The 22,536-nt window shown below is 48.2% G+C and overlaps 2 protein-coding genes across 2 annotated transcripts in view; both read right to left on the reverse strand.

Annotated features, from left to right (window-relative positions):
• TRIM71 (tripartite motif containing 71) overlaps nucleotides 1–17,427 on the reverse strand; it is a 67,513-nt gene extending 50,086 nt beyond the window's left edge. The window contains exon 1 of the mRNA XM_055320870.1: nucleotides 16,573–17,427. Coding sequence (XP_055176845.1) covers nucleotides 16,573–17,427 — 855 coding nt within the window. The remainder of the gene's footprint in view (nucleotides 1–16,572) is intronic.
• Nucleotides 17,428–21,447: 4,020 nt separating this feature from the next.
• On the reverse strand, nucleotides 21,448–22,039 carry LOC129507172 (ATP synthase subunit d, mitochondrial-like). The gene has a single exon (XM_055321448.1). It carries the CDS (start codon nucleotides 22,001–22,003, stop codon nucleotides 21,518–21,520), a length of 486 nt encoding a protein of 161 aa, XP_055177423.1. The 5' UTR covers nucleotides 22,004–22,039; the 3' UTR covers nucleotides 21,448–21,517.
• Between the last annotated feature and the right edge of the window lie 497 nt (nucleotides 22,040–22,536).

Genomic DNA, 22,536 nt, shown 5'->3' on the forward strand with positions numbered 1-22,536 from the left:
GAAATGAGAAAGTCCAAGGGAAGAGTCTAGTGCATGTATTAAAAGTGGACCCTATAAACATAGAATGTGATTTGGGGGCTGAGTCTCTAAGCACGATGTTAGAGTAAAGGTCAAGAGAGAAAAATCTCTAAAGGAAACAGGCCAAAACCTCTGAATGTAATTATTAACTTTATCTTCAGGGTCTTCTTTGTATTCATGCTATGAACTGGCTTTTACAGTAACCAATGCAAACATTTTACTGTCCTTCAAAACATAGAAAGTGGGTTTTGTTGGCTTGTTTTTTAAACTACAGCTCCTGCATGCATCCCCAGAGATGAGGATTCCAAGCAGATTCCAGTCAGGCAGGACCTTTGGAAGTAGAAAGTAGGTGGGGAATAGGAACTGAGGAAAGCGACCTTTCCTCCCTCCAAAAGCTGGGGCACCCACTTGTGTAGACAGCACAATGGACAGGATCTTCAGATAGCCAGAGAGCTTCAAAGGCAGGGACACTTGGACTTTCGAAGGAGTTTTGGGACAGACTTACAGATTTTTTGCTCTGAGGACAGAGGTGGTTCCATGAGTAAGGGTGACTGTATTCCCATGAAAGTCCCCTTTCACCATCCCCAATCAATTTTAAATGGGGCCCTACAGCTCCCTGGAGCCTGTCTGAATGAACTCCGTAAACATTGGCTGAACGTTTGCTTTGCAGATAAAGTTCTAATCACCAATGGATTCCTCAGCAAAGTGCTTCCATGTTTTTCAAATGCCCAGAGCTAGCTCCTCAAAAGGTTCCCAGCTCTTTCTTCCTGAAACACAGGTGGTCCTCCCGCCCCTCTACCTGGGCACCACCCACCGGAAACCCCCCCAAAAAAAACCAACAGGTCAGGGATGGGGGTGGGGTAGTATGCTTTCACGCCTTGCAACCAGGCCCAACAGTATCCAACCCTTATTCAGTTTCAGCTCCAGATCACGACTACCTACACTTCAACAGACCAGGTTCTCCCTGGAGGCTAGAGACCACACAAAGTGTACGAGCTAGATAGGAGGAAAAGTAGAGAAACTATGAATCTCAATAGTGTCCTGCTGTTAGAGACCCCTTCCCCACAAACAACACTCAAATCTATCCAGTTTAGAAAATTTCTAATCTGAAAATTGAATCATTCTGCCCAAAGGAAATTGTCTAAAACCTACGGTAAAGTTCTCAGGTTTTGGGGTCCCGTGTCATCCAGTTAAAGGCAGTTCTAAATGATATATAACAATTGGTCCATGAACTGCCCTCACCCCATAAGTGAAATTTCCCTTATAAATTCTCCAGGAAGCTCAAAACCAATTTTTTTTTTTTTTCTCAAAGAAGAGTCTTTGGGAATGGAAGTCACCAACCTGTCACCTCCAACTGACCTGGCAGGCCTGGAAAAGCCATGAACTTTCTCATAAGTGTTCACTACCAAGGACCTAGACTCCAAGTATAATGTTTAGCTCCCCTATAACCACTCCCTCTGGAAAAACACAGGAAGCTGCCACTCTGCCATTAAGCCTTCACTGCAAACCCTTTGTGAGCCCCTGAATTTAAAAGGGGGGGGGCATAAAAAACGTTTAAAGTTTAATACCTAACCAAATATAATTTAGTACTTTTTATACATACATTGTTCACCATGGTGCCAAAAAATCCCTGGTAATTCTATTTCCCATTATACTGATGTAAGGGTCCCCAGAAGGCAACCTCTGTTCTGGTCCTTTGTGTCCTTAAACACCCGGAGAGAGCCAGGCATCAGGCAGATGCTCAAAGCGAAGTGTATTGATTGGATGGAATTCACTTCCACGTTTTCCAAGCAATCCTTGAGGAATCTGCCTCCCAGCAGGCATCTGCTCATTGGAAAACAATGTGCCCTGGCCATTTGCATTGTGGCCCTGGAACAGCAAAGGTTTAAAAGAGAAAAAGAGACACTAGGGGCTTTCGGAGGCTGAAATGCCTCAGAGGTAAAGATTTTAGGGCATTTTACTGCTATTTTGCATCAGCAATAAACCAAGGCATCAGATATTGCAACTTTCCATCATTAGAGATTCACTCACGTTTAAAGTCCTATGGCTTACTCCAGTTTCCATAAATCATCAAGACCCATGACCAAAGTAGCAGGCCAAATTCTCCAGAGATTAGCACTAAAAGCTACTGCAGCACCGGAACTTTCTGGGATGGCAGAAATGTTCTGTCTTGATTGTGGTGGTGGTATATAAATTTGTCAGAACTCATCAAGATGTGTGCTTAAAATGCGTGCATTTGAATGTGTCTAAAACTATATCTCAGTAAAGATGAGTAAATGACCTGTGTATTTTTTTTTCTCATACATGGATATGCCAGATGTATGATCAGATGCAAAAAAAAAAAAAAAAAGAATGCGGAACTGCAACTACAGGATACAGATAAATGACACTTCGAAACAGTTTTATCGTAAAGATAATGTTATATAGGCCTAAGAAATGTGACCAATGATTCAATCCAAACTATCAGTAGTTACATGTGGGGAGTGGAATTAACAAGTTTTATTTTTTTTTTTTAGCCACTTAAGAGGGGCAACAGAGCAGATCGAAAAAAAAATTTTAAGACATCACTGGCAAATTGCCCAAAAATCATGAACACTCAACCAATATATACTGCAAGCCAGTTGGCATTCACAGGGTAAGCCTTAATATGCCTACTCTTCACCCCCAGCCAACAGCTACATTCAGAAAGGTTTCCCACAAATGTGAGGTTCAGAAAAAAAAAATGGGAAATAAGATTATTTGCTAACTGGCTTTTAGGCTCACATGTAAATCCCATCTCATATGATACACCAAGAATATATTCTAAAACAGGATTAGAGACATGAAATGTAGACTTACTATTGCCAACCACATAAAAATGTAGAATGTCTACCAGGCTAAACTAAATCAAGGAAACATGGACTGGAAGAAATCCTCTGCAGATAGCTAGTACTGTTATTTATCCAAAATGCCAACAAATTGATTTTTAAAACCCAGGAGAGAGAGGCCCAGGAACCAAGGCAATTGGGGGAGGAAACACAAATGGCCAATAAACATATGAAAAGACTCGCCTCACAGTATCCCGGAAATGCAAAGTAAAACAACAGGACGAGCCATGAGCCATTTCTCTCCCATTAGATTGATGGCAACGAGGACTGGTGGGGCGGGAAGGAAATGTGACTGGTGGGAGGCAGGCTCTCAGGAGCAAATTAACATTTCAAATGCACTCCTAGCAATTCCAGGGCTGGAGATAAGACAGGATCTTCTTTCCAAAAGTACCAGGGACACAGGACAAGCATGGTGAAGGCAATGGACAAATGTAGAGAAAATCCAAATTAGAGGACAGCTAAATAAATCCCACATTAACACCAAGTTCAGAGCACTAATGACCAGCAAGTCAGTACAAGAAAACGTCTACATGTTTTTACGACTACATTTCTATAGGCTAATGTGTGTGTCAATGGATGTTAAAAGGATTTAGAAGAAAACGCACAGAAACTGAGATGACACTTAAAAAAGAAGTAGCACTGGGCATACGCTTTTTAAAAATTTTACAGATAGGGCACCTGGGTGGCTCAGTGGGTTAAACGTCTGCCTTCGGCTCAGGTCATGGTTTCAGGATCCTGGCATGGAGCCCCACATCGGGTTCCCTGATCAGTGGAAGCCTGCTCTCCCTCTTCTTCTGCCCCCTCCCGACACTCAGCTCTTGTGCTCACTTCTTTCTCTCTCTAATAAAATCTCTAAAAAATTTTTTTGCAGATAATCACCACTTAGATATATTCCTGTATTACTTGATTAGAATAACTGGTCCAAATCACCTCCTGACAATAGAATACAAGGTAGCCCTGAGGAAAAGCTCAATTCTCCATGCATCCAACAACTACAAGCAGAGTATGGTAAAGGAGGAAGGAATGAAAGGTCAAATACAGTCACAGGCATATACATATTCAGAAAAATTACAACCCCAAATGACAAGTGCTGTGAAATTTTTAAAAATTTCAATGTTGTTAAAAGAATACATTTAAGAGGGGATCACTGGGTGGCTCAGCAGCTTAGTGCCTGCCTTCAGTGCACCGGGCTCCCTGCATGGAGCCTGCTTCTCCCTCTGCCTGTGCCTCTGCCTGTGTGTCTCTCATGAATAGATAAAATCTTAAAAAAAAAAAAATACAATTTAAGGGAAGCCTGGGTGGCTCAGGGGTTGAGCAGGGCGTGATCTCGGGTGATCTCCGGTCCATCTCGGGTCCCTGGATGGAGTCCTGCATTGGGTTTCCTGCGAGGAGCCTGCTTCTCCTTCTGTGTCTCTGCCTCTATGTCTCTTGAATAAATAAATAAAATCTTTTTTAAAAAATACAATTTAAGATTTATTTACTTATCTGAGAGAGAGAACAGGAGAGAAGGCGCTCATTGCACAGGCATGAGCTAGGAAGGAATCCTCAAGCAAGATTCCCCACTGATTTATGTATACAATGGAATATTACTCAGCCATTAGAAATGACAAATACCCACCATTTGCCTCGACGTGGATGGAACTGGAGGGTATTATGCTGAGTGAAGTAAGTCAGTTGGAGAAGGACAAACAGTGTATGTTCTCATTCATTTGGGGAATATGAATAATAGTGAAAGGGAATATAAGGGAAGGGAGAAGAAATGGGTGGGAAATATCAAAAAGGGAGACAGAGCATGAAGACTCCTAACTCTGGGAAAGGAACTAGGGGTGGTGGAGGGGGAGGAGGGTGGGGGGTGGGGGTGAATGGGTGACGGGCACTGAGGGGGACACTTGACGGGATGAGCACTGGGTGTTATTCTGTATGTTGGTAAATTGAACACCAATAAAAATTTATTAAAAAAAAAAAGATTCCCCACTGAGCACAGAGTGACTTGGGTGGATCACATGACCCTGGGGATCATGACCCAAGTCAAAAACTGAGTGGGTTGCTTAACCTAGGAGCCCTCCAAAAATACAAATTTTTAGAAAGATTATTACCTCCCCATCCACCCCCCCACCCATCAAGTGTTTGCCAATGTTCCATAATTTTTATTACATATTCATTCATTTGGGTTCCTCTTTTTTGTTCACTGCGCACAAACCTGTCTGTCTCCAGCACCAAGAGCTGATGAGGGCCATCAAACAGGGACAGCCCTTACAAGAGCTGCCCACAAGTCAAGGAAACTAAAATGAGAAGGGATTGGCAGACCTGACAGGGACCTCTCCAAGTTAGCTTTGTAGACTTTTGTTCTCTTATCTGCTGAACCTAAAAATGTTTTATCTTGAACATTCTGGGGTTACCCCATGCAATACCCCTCTCCATCAAGATACACGAGATAACTGTTAGAAGCCAACAATGGGGACCTGAGAGCCTAACACCCAATTTCTTTCCCTAAACCTTGGGTGTCTAGTCTACCCTCTCCTCATCTTCATAATTTGATCTTGCACACAGTTTCTTAATTTTATTCCCACTTATTTGTTGCTTTTCATGCCTTTTTGAGTGGAGAAAAGGAGAACTGGTTTTGTATCCTGACAAACATATACACACAAATACCTGAAAGTAAATTATATGGGGCTAGAACAAAATAGGCACTGATGAACTGGGCAGGCTGTTGCTAAATTGTTGTGCTTGGTTCTGCAGTAGACCTTATTCGATCAAAGGGATGAAAAATCAAAATATGAATGCTAAAATATATATATATATATTATATATAAACAACAATCTTCCTTGAGGGAATTTTATTTTCAAACTTCAAATCTGAAGTGTAACTTTCAGTCTGACATGCACAAATATTTGTAGTGCCTTTCTTTGCATATATTTGTTAGTAATATTTGTATAAATAATTAACAGTATTAAAACACACAATTTAGTAAGCAAATAACCAAGAGTAAAGCAAAGATGCTGCAGATGAAGATATCTTAGTTTCTTATAAAAGGCACATCTATGTATTGCACCCTACACTTAAAGTGAATACAATTACAAAATTAATAACAATTGTGGAAAGTCCCAAATGTCTAGAATTAACCACTATCTCTTGCTAGTAGACATTTTGTAGCAGAGATTTTGCTGGCCCTTCAGAATTGGTTTCCAAGTTATTAAGAAGAATAAATCCTAACAGGGACTCCTGGGTGGCTCAGTGGTTGAGCAGCATCTGCCTTCACAGCTCAGGTCGTGATCCCCTTCCCTCTGCCTCTCATTCTCTCATGAATAAAAAAATAATAAATCCTAACACAAAAACTTTCTCCCCTATTAACATTCAACCTACAACTGAAGTTTGAATCTAAAAGAGTAGATTCTTAAACCTTACTTCATCCATACTATGTGGGGATTCTATCCAAGATTCCCTCAAACCTCCACAGACTGGAGTTGGCCCATAGCTGACTGGAGCTAGGATTATTACTTTTATTTGTTCCTATGTGGCTTTTATTTAAGTCCAATTACATTGGTAAAACAAATATTCCTTTTAGAATATTTCTCTAAATCCCTAAAAGCTCTGATAAAGCTAACAAAAAGGGGAGGGGAGGGGAGGGGAGGGGAGGGGAGGGGAGGGGAGGGGAGGGGAGGGGAGGGGAGGGAAGGGAAGGGAAGGGAAGGGAAGGGAAGGGAAGGGAAGGGAAGGGAAGGGAAGGGAAGGGAAGGGAAGGGAAGGGAAGGGAAGGGAAGGGAAGGGAAGGGAAGGGAAGGGAAGGGAAGGGAAGGGAAGGGAAGGGAAGAAAAACCAAGGGGAAATGGTGAAGGGGAGTGGAAGGTCCGGGCTTCCAGTTACAGAATCAAGAAGTGAAAGGCACAACACAGGGAATATAGTCAATGGTACTGTAATCGTGCTGTATGATAACAAGTGGGATCTACATTTTCAGGTAGCACAACATATAGTTGTCCGATCACTCTGCTGTACACCTGAAACTATTGCAACACTGCGTGTCAACTGTACTTCAATTCAAGCGACGGGGGAATTCTGAAGGATTATTTTTTTTTTATTTATTATTTATGATAGTCACAGAGAGAGAGAGAGAGGCAGAGACACAGGCAGAGGGAGAAGCAGGCTCCGTGCACCGGGAGCCCGACGTGGGATTCGATCCCGGGTCTCCAGGATCACGCCCTGGGCCAAAGGCAGGCGCCAAACCGCTGCGCCATCCAGGGATCCCTCTGAAGGATTATTTAAAAAAGAGCAGCACTGGCAGGTAGTTAGGCAGTGATTCCACTGGCCCCAAATAAATTCCTTCACTTTACACTTCCAAATTATTGATGTACACTTATATTTATGTACAGGCACACTCCAATTTATTATCAGAAAATACTTCATTTGATTCTCAAGTCAGCCCAGGCAGTCTAGCATAAATGTCACCATCCCCCCTCCCCCCCAAAAAATGTCACCATCCCTATAGAGTTATGGGGACACTGAGGCTCAAAGGCACACAAGGTCACCCACAACACACCTGCTGGATGAGAAGGGGCGCTAGACTCTCCAAGACAAGACTGGACCAAATGGACCACCACATTCAAGGCAGCACTGCACATATTCCAGGCAGGAAAGATTCACGATCACAGGAAATACAAGAGCCCTTCAGTTGGCAACTATATACAGTGTGGTACCTCATACGGTGGAAAACTATGCAGCAAGTGGAAAACTCTGCAGCAATAAAAAGGGAGGAACTGGACACAGGCAGCAGTGTGGATGGCTTGGCTGCAGTATGCCAAGTGAAAAAACCTGACTTGAAAGTCTTCAACTCTGTGTCATTCTGTTCTCTGACATTCTAGAATAGACAAACCCACAGGCCTGGGGAACAGATCCATGTTGCCTGAGGTGGAGGCACGGGACATTTTGGAAGTGATGGAAGTGTTTTGACTATGGTAGTTTTCACACACCGTATAATCTCATCAAGATGGGCAAAACCATACACCTGAAGAATGTGAATCTTACAGTATGTAAATTATACTCAATAAATAAAAAAAAAAAAAAAAAAAAACAAAGTAAGAAAGCACCAGAGTCAGGCCTTCTTTCAATCAAAGGTTCTGCAGCATGAACTGCAGACAAAGCATGGGGTGGGGTGGTGGTTCTGGACATCTTCAAGGCTAAGGAGATGGAGGAAAAGCAGGGAAAGGGCGGGGGGGGTTCCTTCCTGCAGCTTCTACTGAGCCTCCCTCCACCTCACTCAAGATTAGGGCCATAATGGACCAGACAGTCTAGTTCACACCAGAAAGCCAGGAGGCAGTCATCCACAGAAGTCCCCTCTGTGTACCAGCAGCAGCTCCACTTAGGAGTCAGAACCAAATCAAGGCCATTGGGGAAGGCAGGGAATCCCAACCCTAAACGGCTCTGTAAACTCCATGAGGGAAAGGACTGGAGGCTATTCTGCTGTTTCTCCAGGGCCTACACACACACACACACACACACACACATTTTTTTTAACCAAGTCAAGTCTCATAGAAGTTTTCTGCATTCATCTCATTTTTCCTTAAACTGTGTGATTACATCGAGTACAAGAGACATGGGGACACCTGGGTGGCTCAGCAGTTAAGTGTCTGCCTTCAGCTCAGGGCAAGATCCTGGATTCCCAGGATCAAGTCCCACATCCGGCTCCCTGCGTGGAGCCTGCTTCTCCCTCTGCCTAGGTCTCTGCCCCCCTCTCTCTCTCTCTCATGAATAAATAAAATCTTAAAAAAAAGTACAAGGGACATGAAAAGATTCGGGAACAGACAGAGCAGTCTCTCCTGATTAGCACAGAACTGGTGAGAGCTGGATGCAGGGTAGGGAGGCTTGTCGGTAGTGCAACCCGCTGGCAGGAGTCAGCTGTGAGCTTGGTGCAGGGGACATTCACTGCACTGATAGGGATGGCACAGCTAACTTTGGCCAGAACACATTCTGGTTATTAGTCTGAGGTCCTCCCCACATTTCATGAGAAGTTTCATATGGAATCAGGTCAGGTGGTGCCTGCTAGAAGCAATGGCCCAAATGGGACGCCATCTTTCCAACTATATGCTGCAGAGCCATTGTTGTCTCAGCCACAAACCCAAACTCCTTGTGTCCCGTCATGACTTGGGGCGGGGGGGGGGGGGGGTGATAGGGACTGAGCAAACCACATCTCTGCTTGGCCTGATGAGTCCCTGGTTAGACTCTGACAATAGGAAATCAGAGGGAATAAAGATGTGCTCAATCTTGTGAACTTCTAGGTAACATCATTCAGGCTTCTGTACCCAGCAACACTGGAGCACTACAGGGGCAGCACCTCATTCAGTCTGCAGTTTTCTAACACTGGAGGAACCAACTTCACCATCCCAAACCAGAGAAGTCCTTCCACAGGAAACTACTGCTAAAACTTTCTTTACCACATCCATATTTCTGCTCCACACTTGTCCATATATTCCTGTGGCTACATTTTCGGTACAAGTCTATAGATGATCCTAAGAAACATCTCCCTCTGACCTTGATCCCAGAGAGGCAGAGGGCCCTGACCCAAATTTGTGGATGTGGTCTAAACACACCCTAATAAGGACTGCCAGCTTAGTCACAATTCTCATTTCAAAAACATCTGTGCTGGAGTAGTGCTCAGAACCATATTCAGGGAAAAAAAAAAAAAAGAACCATATTCAGCAGCAAAATCTGTGTCTATTTTTTTAAAAGGTTTTATTTTAGGTGTGCCTGGTTGGCTCAGAGAAGCATGCCACTTCTTGATCTCGGGGTCATGAGTTTGTATATAGATTTCTTTTTTTTTTCTATTTATGATAGTCACAGAGAGAGAGAGAGAGAGAGAGGGGCAGAGACACAGGCAGAGAGAGAAGCAGGCTCCATGCACCGGGAGCCCGACGTGGGACTGGATTCCGGGTCTCCAGGATCGCGCCCTGGGCCAAAGGCAGGCGCTAAACCACTGCGCCACCCAGGGATCCCCTATTTTATTTTATTTTAATTTATTTATGATAGTCACACACACACACAGAGAGAGAGAGAGGCAGAGACACAGGCAGAGGGAGAAGCAGGCTCCATGCACCGGGAGCCCGACGTGGGATTTGATCCCAGGTCTCCAGGATCGCACCCTGGGCCAAAGGCAGGTGCTAAACCGCTGCGCCACCCAGGGATCCTGTATATAGATTTCTTAATAGCATTTTCATAATTATCCCAATTAGTCAAAAAGAGTATGAAAGTAGTTCCCCAAACCCACTGACATTTCAAGAAAAACTTTTAAAACTGCAAGTGGTTAAGGCTAGAAGGAAATGGCTGGCCAAGCTTTCCAGAAGTAACAACTAATGGATACAGTTGCTGACACAGGTTTAGGAAGGCACAGGAGCTCCTGTTATTCCCACCCGCTCCTCACCAGCTCAGGGTCCAGGGCTCATTCAAGGGCCCTCAAAATTCCCCAAGGTGTCAGGGCCACAAAAGAATGCCCTCAGTCCTCACAACTGTCCTTGACCCACTTCATTCTCTTTTGTGTACACTGCTCTGTTTCATTCAAATTCCATTAATGTTGGCAGAATGTGCTATTCTGCAGAAGTTTGTCTGGATAAATCACAATCGAGAATTATCCCCCTTTTCATGACCAAGCCCAATATTTATAACACTTCATCTGCTAATGCATTACTGAGAGCAGTAACTTTATCGCTAAAGGTTACCAGTTCCTTAGGGCATCTGTGTGGAAAAAGTTTGAACAAATTACAACTGCCTACGAATTTTTGTGCCTTTTGGCCATTAAACTGGGATTATCACACAGATTCACTTTAAAAAGAACTCACTTGGTGGGATCTGATGTTCAGGTAAGGAACTAAGATTGGGAGAAACTCCACATCAAGGAGGACAAAACAAAATATTGGCCCAAAGTCTTCAGATTAAATATGGATCTCCCCAAATGTCAGGTGGGTTACAGTAGAAAGTGAAACTCAGAAACTGAGGTCTTCCAGCATTTCACTGCACCCTACCTTCAAAGCCAATAGTAAGCAAACTACCTAAAGCAGGAGGGAAGCTGGAGATGGCATCAGAAGGAAAGAATTACACTGGAACAAGGCTTAAGTCCAATAGTTTCTGATATAAGTAGCCAGCATTCAAGCCCCCATCCCTCTCCAATTTTTCTGCAGTTCTTGTCAGTCAATATACTCAATCTGGTTTCAGTCAATGTGGTTTGTGGGTATAGACAAAACCTCAAAGGGAGAGGAATAATTTAGTACTGAACAAGCACGAGGTCACATCAACTGAAGAGGAAAGATGGATCAGGCTTCCTCTTCCAAGTCACAATGCTTGAAAGGTCAAGAGAAGGGGGAAAAGAGTGGGCTGCAATGGGTGGCCATCTTGCTCCCTTTAGGCAACTGTAATTCTTTACCAATGTCTTTCTCTTGCTCTCTTCCAAAATAAGAGATGGCAAAAAAAAAAAAAAAAAACAAAAAAAGAAAACAAAAGAAAACAAAACAAAAAAAAAAAACAGCCTTACTGGGCCAAGCCTCTAACTCTTTGTTAGTGGGGGGGGGGGGGACACTACTTTGAAATCGCCTGCATGGTAGGATACTTCTCAACCTTTTGCTTAAGTGTCACGAAGAATGACACCAAAATGGTCCTTTATTCACTAAGAATGAATGCATCTAAAATAAACCCTGCCCTGTGTGAGGAACTGAGGTGGAGAAATGGCAAGACTAAGCAAACCATGTGACTTTTAAGTTAGCACCAGAGAAAATAAAATTGGGGAAGGGAGGGTTACATTTTAAAGGCATAGAATTGATAAATTAAAACTTCTCTTTAATCAGGAAAAATTACAAACCCTTTTGTCTCCTGGCCAACTAACAACCAACAACAGCATTTTAACGATTTCACCTCCTCATTTATAGCTTCCCCCAAAAGCTAAACTTCCTTCTATATATGTACAATGTTTGTAAAACGACAACATAAAAAGCTAAACAGCTATGCTCAAAATTTTACATACAAGAAATTGTTTCTATTTTAAGTAGCACTTTAGGAAACCATACATTTTAATGTTGGTTTTAGTGTCCCGCAATCTGAAAGGATTCTAAAATAGTATCTATAAGTAGCTAACGTGGGAGAAAAAATTGGAGTGTAAAAAAGGAAAATGTACTCCTATCTTTAAATCTTTCCAGATTTTTTTTTAAGATTTTATTTATTTATTCATGAGAGACAGAGAGCAAGCGAGAGAGGCAGAGACAAGGGATCCCTTCAGATTTCTTTATTCCAGGTCTTAAGTATTTAACTTGAAAATATCTGAATCATAAAGAATGTATAGTAGCACCAATGGAAGAACTTGTTTTCTTCATAAAACATCTTACATCTTCACTGTTTCCAAAATATGTGTTTCTGATCATTGGAAATAAAAATTCTGCAGACCAAACACAAGTCTATGCAACGCTAAAACCAGTGTAGTTTAGGTTCTAGGAAGAAGATATCGAAGGTTCCTCAGACTCCTGATATCACAACAGCCTCGCCAAACTAGCCATGGCCCACTTCCCTGGGACCCACATTGGTAAAGTCCATCCCTATGCACTTTAATGGCAAGCTAGGCACACTCCAGTGCAAATTTTAAGAGTGCACAGATTACATTCAAGGCTAAAGAATTAAGGTATATAAAAAAAAAGGAACAATTCTCTTCCATAAATCTTCATCAAGCATTTTTTTTAATTAATTCAAGAGACTTCAACTTGCTAAACTGGATTCAAAGCATCAAGCTCTAAATATTTCCAAGTTATGTGTTGAAAGTTTGATTATCTGGCAAATAGAGGAGATGTAGGTGTTAAGACACAGACGCCAAATCTTGCAGAGCAGGTCAAAGAAATACTAGAACACAATTTCTATTCATTTTCCCCCTCTTGTTCTTAACAAAATGTCTTTTGATATACGGCTTATAATTAATCTACATAGCACGTCCATGGTTTAAACACACACGCGCACACACACTGGAGGTGCTTGCCTGAAAAAAATTAAGACTCTAGGACTGTAAAATATATTGGTACTAGTACTGGTAATATCCCCATTCACCATTACTTATTCAAAATAAGACACAAGACAAGAATTCCTTCCACAACCAATTTTAAGGCCGCAAATGGTCTTTCTCAAAGTGGTCTGAGTGGTTTCCTGAGGAAAGACAGTAGTCCAAGCCAAGGATGGTCAATCTCCAGGGATCATACTGGGTTAGAATTCTAGGACATTATATTTGTAGGAAGTCTTTTTTTTTTTAAAGCCCAACGCAAGGACTAAATATAAATTATCTCAGCACCTGCACTTCATTTTCCTTCCTGGAAACCCAGGAAAGTACGCTCCTGCTGGCCCTGCCTAACTGGGTACAGTATTGCCATGGTCAGTGGCTGAGCTACAATGTTGCCCTTGGCTCAAGAGGGCAACTGTGTCACCCCCACCGCCCCACATTGCTTTGACAGGACCTTTCCTGGGGACAGAACACGCTCGCACCTCACTCTGCCTCCAACCACTTACCGAGCCACTCACGGAATGCCGATGCCCAGTCCTCTGGCACACGACACACACCCTGGCCGCCCCCACCCCGAGGTCCGGGCTTCCAGCGTCCCTCCAGAGCAGCAAAGGGCTCGCATCCAATACGTCGAGAATACAATGAAGAGCAACCCTCAGGCAGCTGGAGCAGGAGGCTCAAGTCGCACTGAACTCAACCCGGCCCAAAAGTGCGTGCACAGCCTTTCCTCGAGTGCCCTTTCTCAGGTGCCCGCGCACCCACCACCGAGGCGGGGGGGGGGGGGGGGGGGGGGGAGGACCACCCCCAGGGCCCCCGCCGGTCCTGACCGCTGCGCGGTCGTCCCCCCACCGCCCCCCACCCCGGCCCGCGGAACCGTGCTTCCCGGCCTGGCTGCGCCTGGGGCCTGCGGCCTTGCAGGCCTTCCAACTGACCCTTGTAGGCACAAAACGAACGGAAAACCCAACCTACGTCTTTTTAAATGAGCCACGGATCTTTTATCATTTTGTAGGAAAACACAATTCCCTTGAGGTTTTGCAGGTACATTTTAAATCAAGTTCTCAAAACACCTCCTTGCCAATCCAGGGGGATGCTTAAGAAAAGCGGTGGGGAAAGCGATCCTGCTGGCTGCCTCAGCATCCCTGGGTGTCCAACTATTGGAGGCACCCTCCCCAAAATTAAATGGGGAGAGAAAGCCAGGGTTCCAGCCTCCTTCCAAGGTCAGGAGGCATCACTGTAAGGCAGGGAGGACCCTGAATTATTTAATGGCGCCTGTCGACACAGAAGGCAACTCAGTAAAGAAACACCTTTTGAAAAACGAGGTAGACTCTGCACACAGAAAACTGGGTTTAGAGATTCCATCCATCACAATCAAACAGAAGACAGTCACCTTCCAAAATGCCTTCATACTCCCTTCCCAGTCAGAGGCATGGTTTTTTATAAGAACAGTATTCCAAAGCAGTTGCTGATCACTTTCTTAAAAAGGAAGGGAGAATTTGTGGGTGGGACCCCCTCTATGAACCTGGTGCTTTCTCTCCTGATATTTTGGTCCTTTATTCACAGCATTGGTTTCTCAACTTTAAAACTAAAAATTTCTAGCATTCTAAATGCAGAGATGATGAAAGGGCTAAAAATCAATTTCCACGTTTTCTTCTTTAAATAAAAGAGGGGAAGCAGAATTCTGCTCAAACAAAAAATTTCATTTTCTAAAGAATATTTAGTTTAACAACAATGTAACATCTTAACATCTTTGCCAAAATTCAATCTAGTATTGCACAACTCACAAAGTGAATCTTCAGGGCATCCAGGAACCTCCAGGGAGAGGCAAGCCCCACTTCTCACTTTACACTCGCCTACACCGTTTGAATAGTTTTATAATTTTAAAAGTGTATAAATCTTTTACAAGTCTGGCAACGCTGAGCATCTTTTATTTTCACCCAAATAAAATGAATGTGGATCTCTAACGGGGAGTAATTTAAATAAAACCTGACATTTAAACTCAACTGCTGGGAGGGAGAATTCAACCAACGGCCCCTCCCAGGAGGGAAACTGTGGCGGATTCAAGACGCTCTTTCCCTCTCCCTTCATTACCCGCCCCCCCACACACCCACCCACCCACCCACCCACACACATTTATTTGACCCTAAATCTTCAAGTGATTTGACTCCATCTTTTCATTCCTGGGCTTCAAGATCGGCATTTAGCTCATTCATTTTCCTAAAAGTGATGAGAGAACCTAGTACAAACATTCACCCACGAATGTGGAAACTTCTAAGATGAATCTACTCAAAGCTTAAAAACGAAGGAAAAGAATGCCCCCTAGCCTAATACCTATAAAGGAAACTTAGAATGCGGCACCCACAACAAGCAGATTAGAATTTCAACTTTTTTCCAATAGGAGACGCCGGCTTAAGGCCATCAGGCAATAGCTCCGCCCTCCTGCCCAAATAACAGGTTAGGAGTGAAGAAGGCTGCGCTGTGCAAGCCCCTGCCGCGTTCGGCACCGGCACGCCCGCTCCAACTCGCGGGCAGCAACTCCCACTAGGATTTTTGAACCCTTTGCCATCTGCTCTCCCCCCAAGGCAAGAGCACGGCGATCACACACATCTCTCGGGTCTACAGGTAGATGGCTTAACTACCGACCCTCCCAGCAGACCTAGCGCCTCAACATTCTTGGTCCCTTCCTGGAATGCGCTCAGGTTAAGTGGAAGTTCTCACAGGATGTAAATTATAAGCAAGGAAGTGTCTATTCGACGGCCAAAAGGGCGAACTCAAACCCAAAGGCTGCAGCGCACCCCCGGGTTCGAGCCGCTGCAGATGGGTCTGGTTCTTCTCCACTGGCAACCGAGCCCCGGGCAAAGCGGGGTGGAGATACCTCCCCAGCCTGGGAAACCAGTTTCCGCGGGGCTAGGAGTCGGGGCAGGCGGGAGCGGCCCAAGGGACTCCCAGCTCGGCGAGGTCAATGGGCAAGGTCTCCCACGAGCGCGCACGTGGAAGCCAGGTCTCCAGACAGACGCACGCAGTCCACGCCCGCACAGCCACCTCTACCCGAGCTCATGCCCTCCCTAAACGACCACAACCTGCAAACTGGCCAAACAAAAATGAGAACACGCGCCAAGGGAGAGCCCTCAGTACCCTACCCCGGGAGCCTGCGGCGCGCGCGTACAGGGCGACCACGGCTACAGACACACTCTTCCATCCCGCGTCTCAACGGATTGCACGTTTCGTCAAACAGAAACGTAAAAAAAAAAAAAAAAAAAAAAAAATCAAAATCCACAAAGAGGAGGTGTTCTCAAACCGAGAACCATCGAGGTAGGGGAGGGGGAAGCCCTGGCGCCCGGAGACCAGCTCTGCACACACCCGCCCCCAGCCCTGGCTCGTCCCGGCCCCTCTTACGGGAGACCAGGGCTGCCACAGGGCGCCCTACGGAGGAGAAGGGACTCCCCGTCTTGGATCTCACGCGGCCTCTCGCAGCAAGCACCCCAAAGCCAGCCTTCTGCACACACACTTCCCAGGGAACGACCTGCCGGGCCGCACCGCCTCCCCTCCCCCCCCCCACAAAGGTAGAACGCGCAACCCGGGGGGCGGCCCACACGCACACCCCGCTTCGGCACCGGTGCCGCGGTCCCCCGCCGGCCGCACACCCCGCTCCGCCCCCGGGAGGCCGCCCGCGCGCTCACCTCGTCGTCGTGTTGCTGGCAGAAGCCGAGGCGCTCGGGGAACACCGACAGGATGGAGAAGGGCGCGCCGGGGAAGGGCGGCCCCAGCCCGAGCTGCGGCGCGGCGGCGGCCGCGGGCCCCGGCGGGCCGCGCTCGATGTAGTGGTCCTTGGTGAGGCGCACGCGCTGGTGCGCGCGGACGCAGTTGTCGCACAGGTGCTCCTGGCAGTCCAGGCAGCGCGACGAGGCGGCGTTGCCCTCGTCGCAGGAGCTGCAGCCGTGAGGCCGGCGCAGCAGCAGCGCGGACGGGGAGGCCGCGGGGCCGCCGGGCGCCGGGCGGGAGGGCGCGGGCTGCGGCGGCGGCGCGGGCGGGAGCGGCGGCTGGGCCGAGGCGGGCGCGCGCGGGTGCGCGTGGTGCGCGTGGTGCCGGTGGTTGCTGTGGCCGCCCGCGCCCGCCGCCGCTCCGGCGCGCCCGTTCTTGGGCGGCGGCTCGTCGGCCGTGGCCACCACGGCGTCCAGCAGGTTGCTGAGCAGGAAGGCGGACGAGGGCAGCGCGTCCATGCCCGCCGCCTCGGCCAGCACGACCTTCTGGTCGCACACCGGGCAGCGCAGCTTGAGCGGCTCCCCGGGCGCGCCGCCGCCGGCCGCCGGCAGCCGGTGCGCCTCGAGGCACGGGCGGCAGAAGGCGTGCAGGCACGGCAGGACGTGCAGGCGGCGCGCCGCGGCCCCCGGGCCCCCGCCGCCGCCGCCCGACGACGTGGACGTCTGCGAGGACGACGACGACGCGGACGAGCTGGAGGAGAGCGGCGCCGGCGAGCCGCACATCTCCTTACACAGCAGGCAGACCTGGAAGTCGGGCTCGGGGAACGAAGCCATTTGCAAGCCGACTGCGAGGAGGGAGGAGACCAGAGAGGAAGAGGAGGAGGATGGAGGATGGAGGATGGGGGCCGGGGGCCGGGGGCCGGCGGCCGAGGCGGGTGGGGGAGCCGCCGACTCACTCACACACGGGCATCGGCCGGGCCGGCGGTCCGGGGGCCGCTCCCCGGCGCGGCGGGCATCAAATGCCACTCCGCAGGGGCGACACGGACTCCTCCCGGGACGCGGAGGCTGCGCGCCTTTGGAGGCCGAAGCGCCGGAACAAGTCCCGACACGCGAGGCGCGAGCGGGGGCAGGGAGGTCAGCGGGCTCCCTGGAGCAGCTGGAGCAGCTGGAGCAGCTGGAGCGCGGCCCTCCCTGCAGAGGTCAGTCCCCCAAAGCGGAGTCCGCTGTGCAGCCGCAGTCCCGGCGGCCGAAGCGGAATTTGGTCCCGCGAGTGTTCGCTGCGTTGCTTTCCTTCCAGCAGACTTAGTTTTTAGGCTCCTCTTGGGAGAGGAAAGCGCCCCAAACTAGTGGAGGCGGGAGCGGCGCGACGCCAAGCCCGGGTCCCCCCGCGCGACGCCGGCTGCCCCTCCGCATGACGCGGCGGCCAGGGGCTCCCGGGCGGCCCGGCGCGCGGCGCTCGGGGCCGGCGCACGGCCGGGCGCGGCCTCCCCAGCGGGGCGGTGGGCCCCGGCGCAGGGAAGCGAGCGGGGCCCGGCCGCGGCCGCACGCGGGTAGTACGCACGCGCCCCCCGCGCCTCGAGGCTCCCGCGCGCCCGCCCGGCCGACGCGGCCGCCGACACCCAACACGCACGCGCGCCCCACGCGGCCCGGCCCGGCCCGGCCCTCGTGCCCCGCCGCGCCCGGCCTCGGCGCCTCCTGCGCGCGCTCCGGCCCCTCCGGCTCAGCCGCGCTGCAGCGCGGGGCCGCAGGTCCCCGCGGGCCGTCCTGAATTATTCATCGGCAGGAAGATATTAGATGTACCCGCCGCCCGCTCCGCGCGAGCCGTCGTGCAATGCTATCCGGGCTCCGCGCGCGCCCCGCGCCCCTCCTCCTCCTCCTCCTCCTCACGTCCGTCCTCTCCGAAACCTTGGCAGCCGAGGGGGATCACATTTCCTTTGTCATCGGGCCATTTCGCCCTCGCCTCGGTCCCCCTCCGATCCCGAGCCGCGAGGACGGAGCCTCCTCCGGGGCGCGCCGGAATCAGTGGAGCCGGCCCCGGCCCAGCCCGGTGAGCCCGGGAGCCGCGTGGCCAGCGCCGCCCGCCCGCGTCATCTTCCTTCTGGACGAGTCGCCGAGCGAGAGTCGGGTGGCCCCGGCCGCGCCCGCCGGCCTGCGCTCGGGCGCTGCGCTCCGGCCTCCCGGGGTTTGCACGACCCCCCCCCCGCCCGGTTCGGGCCGAGTGCGTGCGCGCGCGCGCGTGCCCCTCTTTCTCTGCTTTGCCGCCTCTTCCTCCTCCTCCTCTCCTCTCAGGACGCCGGTTATTGGGACTGATTGGAATTCGGAATCCTTTTAATCTCCAAAGGAGCAAACTCACTTCCGCCGGAGTGCTGGGAGGGGGCTGGGGGAGGGGACGCAGGGGAGGGGGTTCCAGGCAAACAGGAAACATTAGCCCTCTCGGCACGGCTCGCTTTTGTGTGCTCCCTCCCTCCTCCCTCCCTCCCTCCTCCCCCCCTCCCCCCTCCCCCCTCCCCCCACCTCCCTCCGACCTCCTCCCTCCCCCCGGCCGCTGGGGAGAAGAACGCCCCCGGGCTTCGGTGCGACGACCTTTGAAACCTCCCGGAGCGAGGAGCGGAGGGCGACTCTTCGTTTATTTAAAAAAGAAAAGATTGCGTTCTGAATCCGAGTTCCACGGAGGCCGATAACCACTGCCAGTGAGGTCTGGGTTCCCCCCCACACACACACACACACACACTTTTTTTTCTTTCCTTTTTACGTTTTCTTAAGGACTCTGCAATAGCAACACCAAAACACACACTTGCGTGCAATTGGATGCGTGGAATTTAACGAATCTGAATTCAGATCTGCGGAGGAGCCAGTTTCCTTTTGAATGTAATGGGGGTTGGGGGGCAGAGGGCAGCTGTTCAGGGAGGCTACCCGGTGATGGCCCCGCGGCCATCTGGGTGGTGTCTCGGGCTGCCTGAGCACTTTTGAGAGAGGAGCTTGCTTGGCCCTAGAAGGGCGGACTTCGAGGAGCAGAAGGGCCACATCCCAGGATTTAGAGGGTATCTGGTCTGAAGGCCAGGGGGTGGAACAGTTGTCCCCACTGTCAAGTTGTTAGTGACATCTTGGGTTCTACTTGTATGAGCAGCTAACTGGATGAATCTCAAAAACATCATGATAAGAGAAAAAAGCCAAACACAAAAGAGTTCATACTGTCTGGTTCCATTTACAGGAAATTGTAGAATAGTCCAAAACCAAGATGTGAGAATACAAAAGGCATCCCTGGAGGTAAGGGACTTGGACTGGGAAGGGGGATGACAGAAACTTCTGGCATAATGAAACCAATATATCATTGGTGTGTACATTTGTCAAAACTTGTAAGCCTGCCATTCAAGATCTGTGCAAAATTTCACTGTGTGTAAATTGTACTTCAATAAACAAACAAACAAAAAAACTCTGGTATCCAGCTTAAATAACCAAAGAGATAACAGAAAAAAAAAAAAAAGGCAACCATATAAATATTCCCAGCTCCTCTGAATTTGGGTTCATCAGGATTCAGGGTGTTTTCCAGGGAAGATCAACATGGGAAGCTCTCAAATCCACCCAGCTGGACAAATGTGCTCAAGTCCTCAGGCTGCAGAAACACCTCCCTAAAGGGACAAATCCATCCTGAGGCCCTGAGATAGGTATTGTCCTGAGATGGGAAGAGCTTCCAGGTGGAGGAAGAGCCTGGCAGGCCCAACATGGAAGGCCAGGTCCTCAGCTGCTCTTAGAAGCTCTCCCCTCAGCACCTGGAGTGAATCTAAGCTCACGGAGCATTCACTGAACTCTGCAAGGAGTGTAAAAATTATTATCACATAAAACCAAAACATATGTTCATTGTATCTCGATAAAACTAGAAAAACACAAAACAAAGCTCTTCTTTGCCAATGAAAGAGAAGTAAACATCTTATACTTTAAGATTATGTTGGAGCTTCTCTTGCTACCATCTACTGCCAGTATGAGTTTCTTCCATAATTTGAGAGCTGCAGGTAAACATGTACATGCTTCCACATGAATCTAAACACCTATAGAATTTTCTACCATACTGGCGTTGCTCCAGAGGTGTTATATTTCTAGAGTTTGTTTCTTTTCCTTTCTTTGATTGTTTTTAATTCTTTTTTTTTTTTTTAACAAAAACAAGAGGAAAACAGATGGGGGAATAGAATTGCCAGAAGGAAGATGGCCCCAGAGGGTCACAGAAGGGATAGGCGACCAGCCCTGCTGACACCCAGTTGGTTGGCCCCACCCTCCATCGTCTAAAAAGGTTTAAAAAAAAAAAAAAAAAAGGCCAAGGGGGGAGGAAAAAAAAAAACCTCTACAGTCCTCCTGGTCTTAAGACTCTAAGAGAGAGTTTGCAAGTGGATGACCAAGATGAAAAGCCAACTGAAGGGCAGCTCGGGTGGCTCAGCAGTTTAGTGCTGCCTTCAGCACAGGTTGTGATCCTGGAGACTGGGGGGATCGAGTCCCTTCTACCTCTGCCTGTGTCTCTGCCTCTCTCTCCTCCTCTCTCTCTCTCTCTGTGTGTGTCTCATGAAAAAATAAAATCTTAAGAAAGAAAGAAAGAAAGAAAGAAAGAAAGAAGAAAGAAAGAAAGAAAGAAAGAAAGAAAGAAAGAAAGAAAAGCCACCTGAGACATCCTACATCCTAGAGGAGCAGAAAGGTGGGACTCCAGGAACAGGAATCAAACTTGACAGCAGTGTGTGGGTTAGTTTCCTGGGGACAACTGCTCAGAATAAACCAAAAAGTAAGAGAAGGGAGAAAAAAAGGTTTTGATTTTTTTTTTAAGATTTTATTTATTTATTTATTTTTTTTATTTTTTTTTTTTTTTTTACACCGTATCATTATTTTTAATGTCCAATGTTTATAATATGAGGGCCGGGGCTGCTTTCTCCTCAACTCAAGTTTATAAATTTTCAATTGGCTTGTGAGGCCAATAGGGATACTTCTTCTTGTCTAATTTGGTTTCTGGGAAGACTTCATTCAGGTCCTCAATGGTCATCTGATCAAATGGAATTATGTTCTTCATCTTCTCCAGCTCTTTTTCATATTCTTCAATCCTGGCCTTTGAGAGGGACAAAAACTCAGCACAGCTTTTCACATCTTCTTTTTCCTCAGCATCCACCTGGACAGTGTATTTATCCTCTGGCACAGGAACCTTCAGGGCATTAAACTTCTTCTCCAAGTCATCTACCAAGCCAGCCTTTGCCACATTGGCCTTGTAGTAAGCCCAGTCGATAGCAGGTGGTTTCTCAGGAAGAGTAGCCAACCTGGAGGTAAGCATCTCATTCCAGGATTTCAGGGAGTTGGCAATGGCCTTCTGGTTTCGGGGTATGATCTCCCCAAAAGCTACCCAGTCAATGGTTTTTAGAGCAAGTTTTCGCCCAGCCATCTTGAGATCCTTCACCGACCCCGGCGGCCCACAGTCCACAGCCAAGATTTTATTTATTTATTCATGAGAGACACAGAGAGAGAGGCAGAGACACAGGCAGAGGGAGAAGCGGGCTCCATGCAGGGAGTCCGATGTGGGATTCGATTCTGGGACTCCAGGATCACACCCTGGGCTGAAGGCGGTGCTAAACCGCTGAGCCACCTGGGCTGCCCAGGAGGGTTTTTTAAATATGGTAAATAGATAAAGAACAAATTAGGATTGGACTAAGGCTATAGCTTATTCATGAGAGGAATAAGAGCCACCTATCCAGATGAAAGGTCCAAGACAAGTCCCCTGCTATAAACTAGTATTAAATTTTTCATTGCCACTAGCTAATAAACACCCTTCCTTAGCAAGGGAGGAGCAAGCAACCTTTCAGTTTTCCCTCCACTAGTTAATATTACACAGGGGGTACATATACATTTCTGGATCCTGAAAATAAATCATTTGTATTTTTTTTAAGATATTTTATTTGTTCATGAGACACACAGAGA

The sequence above is a fragment of the Nyctereutes procyonoides genome, unplaced genomic scaffold, assembly GCF_905146905.1.
Source record: "Nyctereutes procyonoides isolate TBG_1078 unplaced genomic scaffold, NYPRO_anot_genome, whole genome shotgun sequence".
In the NCBI taxonomy this organism is placed as follows: Eukaryota; Metazoa; Chordata; class Mammalia; order Carnivora; family Canidae; genus Nyctereutes; species Nyctereutes procyonoides.